The sequence below is a fragment of the Cnephaeus nilssonii genome, assembly GCF_951640355.1.
Source record: "Cnephaeus nilssonii genome assembly, chromosome: 14".
NCBI classification, from domain to species: Eukaryota; Metazoa; Chordata; class Mammalia; order Chiroptera; family Vespertilionidae; genus Cnephaeus; species Cnephaeus nilssonii.
The window spans coordinates 72,060,496-72,065,975 of record NC_137085.1 but is presented as its reverse complement, the minus strand read 5'-3'; the positions used below and the strand labels follow the sequence as shown (position 1 = coordinate 72,065,975).

At 69.4% G+C, this 5,480-nt stretch overlaps 1 protein-coding gene across 1 annotated transcript; it reads left to right on the top strand.

Moving 5' to 3' along the window:
• Positions 1-1,411: 1,411 nt before the first annotated feature.
• On the top strand, positions 1,412-4,188 carry BARX1 (BARX homeobox 1; the record flags this gene model as incomplete). Its single annotated transcript, XM_079789538.1, has 4 exons — positions 1,412-1,637; positions 3,325-3,616; positions 3,700-3,784; positions 4,015-4,188. The coding sequence occupies 4 exons, from the start codon at positions 1,412-1,414 to the stop codon at positions 4,186-4,188; spliced, it is 777 nt and encodes a 258-aa protein (XP_079645664.1).
• Between the last annotated feature and the right edge of the window lie 1,292 nt (positions 4,189-5,480).

Sequence of the window (5,480 nt, the reverse complement as noted above, 5' to 3'; positions counted from 1 at the left end):
TCTTCTTGGGACAGGTCAGGGCACCGAGGCCCCAGGATGGGGCAGTGGCCAGACCTGGAGTGGCAGGGGCAGAGAGGAGAGGTTTGGTCATGTTCCCAGAGGAGAGGTTTGGTCATGTTTCCCCTCCCCCCTCCCCCTCCCCCCTTCCCCCCTTGCATGGCTCTAGCTTATATTCCTGCAATGCTGAGGGGGAGCTAGAGAAGGCTAGGGCCTTCCTCAATCACGTTGGGGACTTTAAGGCTCACAGATGAGACACCCCACTCCAGAATTTGTCCCCAAACTCCCATCGCACACTGTAGTCCTTCCCCCAGCTCCGCCCAGTAACGGTTTTTCTGAGGCTCCAAGGCTGGCGACGGGAAGAGTGCAGCCTTCCCTTCTCCGCTCATCCATCCCGCCTCTGCCTGCGGGTGTGATACAACCACCCACAGTTCCCTGGGGTTGCCAGGGAGGACGTGTCCACGTATCCCTTAGCGATAGAAGCAGACTGCAGGAGGAGAAGGCTTTCCTCTCACGGCAGTGGCGGGGAGGGGGCCGAGCCTGGTAAACTGAGTCGGGAGTGCACAGGTACAGCCTGGGCTCCAGGCGTTGCCCGCCTGCCTGTGGGCACCCCTGCCGGGTGGGCGTCTGTGCCCCGGCCGGGCGGCTGCGCACCGCCACCCCTTTCCCCGCCGAGCCGCGTGGCCTTTGCCTCTCCCGCTCCCGACCTGCCCGGCTCCTTAACCCTTGCCCAGGCCGCCCCCCTTCCTATCTGTCCCCTCTCTTTCTGCACTGGCCCGTCTTTCTGCCCTGCCCGCCTCTGTGCCCGCCCGCACGTCACTGCCCCGTTGGCTCCCGCGCCCCTGCCGGTCTCTTTCTGCGCACGGTTTGACGTCCCTGGCACCCTCACGTCTCTGTCTGGCATCCAGGGTGGCCTTTGCTGTCTCGCTTTGGCCCCTCTCTCACCTCTCTGGGTCCCTCTGCTCCCTTCTCTGGGGGTCTGCTCTCCCGTTCTCTCCTGCTCTCTCCTTCCTGAGCGTGCGCTCCGCTGGGTCTCCCTCGGTCTGGGTCCGCCGACCCTTCCCGAGGCCCCCCTCTCTCCCGCCTTCCTCCCTTCTCCGGCCCTCCCTCGGGCTCAGCCTGGGGTGGGGTAGGGGGCGGCAGGCGGCGCTGGGCGGGGCGGGCCGGCGGGGCGGGGCGGTGACGCGGAGCCGGCCGTGCTAGAGGCGCGGCGGCGCGGGGCGGGGGCGCAGTCCCGGGTCCGACCGGCCGAACCCCGCGAGCCCCGCCCGCGCCCTGCACCTCCGCCCGGCCGGCCGGCGGGGGAGGGGGCATGAGCCGGCGCCCGCGCGCCGCCCGGAGCTGCGGGCCGGCCTAGAGCCCCGCGCGGGCCCTGTGCCCGAGCCACAGCTGCCGCTGAGCTGCGGGCGCCGCGATGCAGCGGCCGGGGGAGCCGGGCGCTGTGCGCTTCGGGCCGCCCGAGGGCTGCGTCGACCACAGGCCGCACCGCTACCGCAGCTTCATGATCGAGGAGATCCTCACTGAGCCGCCAGGGCCCAAGGGCGCCGCGCCCGCCGCCGCTGCCGCCGCCGCCGCGGGCGAGCTGCTCAAGTTCGGCGTGCAGGCGCTGCTGGCCGCGCGGCCCTTCCACAGCCACCTGGGTACGTGCGGAGCCTGGGCACCCGCGGCCGGGAGGGAGGGGTGAGCCCTGCCGTCGTGAGGACGCAGCTCTGGGCGCGTGGGCCCCGGGCCGCTCCCTCGCCCCGGCCGGGAAGAGGAGGGGCAAGCGCCCGGGCGCTCTGGAGCCAGGCCTCGTGCCCGCGGGTCGGGTCCGCGGGGAGGGTGTGCGCTCGCTCCTTCACGGGTGCCCTGCGGGCTCCAGCCCGGGGACCGAGCCCCTATTCTAATCGCGGGCGCAGGTCCGTGCTGCTAACCTCAGACTGCGGGTCAAAGCGACCTCAGGCCACGGGCGCCTGGGCCTTCGCCGCAAAGAACTGGCCCGGAGTGGCCAGGACTGCCCTAGCGGGGAAGCCGGACCTTGGGGCAGAGGCCTGCGCCTCCGGGTGCTGTGCGGGGAGCTGCCGCAGGCCCCAGCCGGCCCGAAGCCTCCGGGAGCCCCCGGAGGCAGGCACACGGGCCTCTGCGGCAGCTCCCACACCGCTTGCCTGGCCTGGGGACAAGGGGCTGAGGGTGAGCCCGCCCGCCCGACTGGCCCTTCGGCTTCCAGGTCTGCTGCGCCCGCCTCCGTGGAGCCTGAGCTGCCCACGGGGCCTTTTCTGCCTTCGGCTTCTTTTTCTCCCTTGGCCGGGCCAAAGTCGGACTTGCCCAGCCAGTGTCCTCGCCACCGCACCCCTTGTTCTTCTGATTTCCCCCAGTTCTCTTCCCCCTCCTTTGGCCTCTCTTGGCCTGTCTCGGTAGGGTGGGCCTGTCTTCCCTCTCTCTCACCTTCCCCCAAGTATCTTGCTTCCCTCTGGCCCTCTCCTCACACTTACCCCAATCTTGGCCAGCCCTCGCTGACTTCATGGGCGCACCTGCCCACACTGAGATGCCCGTGGGGAAGGGAGGCCTGCACGGTGGGACCCGGGCCCTGCCAGCCATCTTTCTGGCCCCGTGACCCTCCAGCCTGTGCTCCGCCCCCCCGCTGGGCGCCTCAGCCAGTTTGTTCGTTTTGAGTCCAACTTGGATGCAGACTCGCGCTGTGTATTGCTCCAGCTGCACTGTGGTTAATAATTCGTTTGAAGCGGGCAAAAAAAAAATCATTTATGGCCGATGACAATGGAAACATCGTCACGGGGTCCAGTCTAAACAGAGAGAACGGGAAGACCAATTTCAGGATTCATGGGGTGTTTTGAAATCTTCGGAAAGTGTTCCAACCGACCCCTGCCTGCTGCCTGGCTGCTGTGCCCACACAGAGGAGCGGATCTGTCCACTCCGTCGTATTCTTTCCCCAAAGCAGCAATGCGGACTTGGTTGCGCAAAGCTCATCTTCCTGTCTCGCTACCTCCTTTTCTTCTCGGTTTCCCTTTCCCGTGAAACGCACTGTGCACCTCTGAGCTTCAAACCTTTTCATTGAGAACCCCGAAATCTCAAAGCGGGCACAGGCCCGAGGAGCGCCAGGGCAGCGCCCAGGGTGGGGGAGATCCCTGTTCCCAGACAGGGGGACACTGGCGCTGGAGCGGGTCACCCCAGGCGTGGCTTCATCTCTCCCTCCTCGGCCCGGCGGGAGGGTTTTGTGCCGGGTGGCACGGCCAGGCGCTAGTCCTCTGCGGGAGCGGGATGCCCGGGCGGGCGTCTCCCAGAGAAGAAGCCGGGCCTACGCTCACAAGGGTCCCCATTCTCGCCCCGCAGCCGTGTTGAAGGCCGAGCAGGCGGCGGTGTTTAAATTCCCGCTGGCGCCGCTCGGCTGTTCCGGGCTGGGCTCCGCGCTGCTGGCCGCGGGGCCCGGGCTGCCCAGTGTGGCGGGCTCGCCGCACCTGCCCCTGGAGCTGCAGCTCCGCGGGAAGCTGGAGGCCCCGGGCGGCGGGGAGCCGGGCACCAAGGCCAAGAAGGGGCGTCGGAGCCGCACGGTGTTCACCGAGCTGCAGCTGATGGGCCTGGAGAAACGCTTCGAGAAGCAGAAGTACCTCTCCACCCCGGACAGGTAGCGCGCGGCCAGGCCTAGCTCGGCGGGCAGTTGGGAGGGGGGCTGCTCGCCCTGCTGAGGGTGCGCCCCGCTCTTTCCAGAATAGATCTCGCCGAGTCCCTGGGCCTGAGTCAGTTGCAGGTGAAGACTTGGTACCAGAATCGGAGGATGAAGTGGAAGAAAATAGTGAGTGTGGGAGCTACCCCCCTCCCCCCATGCCCTCGGTGCCTGGTGCCCAAAGGGACCCTCTCTGCTCTCCGGTGCCCTCGCCCAGCCCCCCTTTCTTCGTGCCCCGCTGCACCCTCGGGCTTCCCGGCAGCCGCGAACCTCTGGCCGCGGTTCCCAGCCGCGCTCACGTGGCCGCTACTGCCCCGGGGGTGCGGGGCTCAGGGGCTCACCGGGCGGCTCCCGCGCAGGTGCTGCAGGGCGGCGGCCTGGAGTCCCCCACCAAGCCCAAGGGGCGGCCCAAGAAGAACTCCATCCCCACCAGCGAGCAGCTCAGCGAGCAGGAACGCGCCAAGGAAGCGGAGAAGCCGGAGAAGCCGGCGGAGGCGCCCGGCGAGGCCAGCGACAAGGGCCGCGAGGACTGAGCGTGCGGCCCGGGGACCCTGGCGCCACTGCGGCCCCTGAGCCCGCGAGAAGCCGCGAGCCGGTCCTTCCGCCTCCACGCTGTGTGCTTTCTAAACGGTTTATGATTACCTTGGATGCGGGCGGTTAGGGGCCAGCAAGGAAGGACACAGACCCTGAAGCCAAACCCGGGCCCCAGCGCGCCGGGCCTCCCCTGGAGACTCACCCGCGGCGGAGTCGCCTCTGCGCAGAGCTCCGCGCGCCGGGCGCTCCACGCGCACTCACGCCCGCTCCCGACCGCACCCGCCCGCCTCGGGCGCCCTGGGCCCGGACGCCGCAGGCACACGCCGCTTTCCGCGCGGCAGGGACGGCCGAGACCCCGCGCGGACAGCCCGGCGGCTCGGCCTGAAGCCGGTCCCTGACGTCCGGGGCCCCTACCCCTCTCTTGCGAAAACGGTGATTTTTTTCCAATAAAGTATTTTATGACACAGCGGAGCTAAGTGAGGGGCTTCTGAGACGGCGCGGGGAGGGGCGGCGAGATAAGAGGGGCTCCCAGTGGCTTCTGAAACCCCTTTCTCCCGGGGGGCCACGTGGAAGCGGCCGGCGACCCCCGCCACGGCCCGCGCGGAGCACAGCGGCGGCTCGGGCGCAGGGTCCTCGGAATCGCTCCCGCCGGGCGGCAGGGCCGGTCTGAACTGCCCGCCCCGGGCGGGCGGCCGAGCAGCCGGGGCAGAAGGGGTCAGTCCGAGGAACCAGAGCCCCAGGCCGCGCAGGCTTCACGTCCCAAGTGGCCGGGGACTGACAGCCGCTCCGGGGGTCGATTCGGTTTCCCGGGGCTTGGAGGACCCGCTGTGGCGGCCCCAGCAGCCCTTCCCGAGGCTGGTGAGTGCCCAGGCCTTGAGGTCCGCGCGGAGGCCGCCACCAGCGGCAGCTCCCTCCGACCCGGAGGCGCCAGCTCCAGCTCCAGCTCCAGCTCCGCGCTCTCCCTCCGGGGCGTGCGCAGCCCGGCGGCGCCTGGCGGGAGCCTGGGGCCGAGAGTTCCCCACTCGGGCTGAGGAGTGCGAGCTGCGGAGCTCGGGCAGGGCGCCCCTCTCTCCTCCAGGGAAGGCTTCAGTTGCCTTCTCCCGGTCTAAGCTGGGCTGGGGTATCGCGTGTGGGTTCCGGTCCACGCTCTGTTCCCCCCTCCCCCCTCCCGCCTCCCCGGCCACGGCCACGGCCACGGCCACAGTATGGGGCTGGGAAAGGGCCACTTTGCTGATTGAAGCCGGGGGAGAGACCGAAGCGAGCGGGCCCTGCAGAGTTCCCTAAGCTGGGC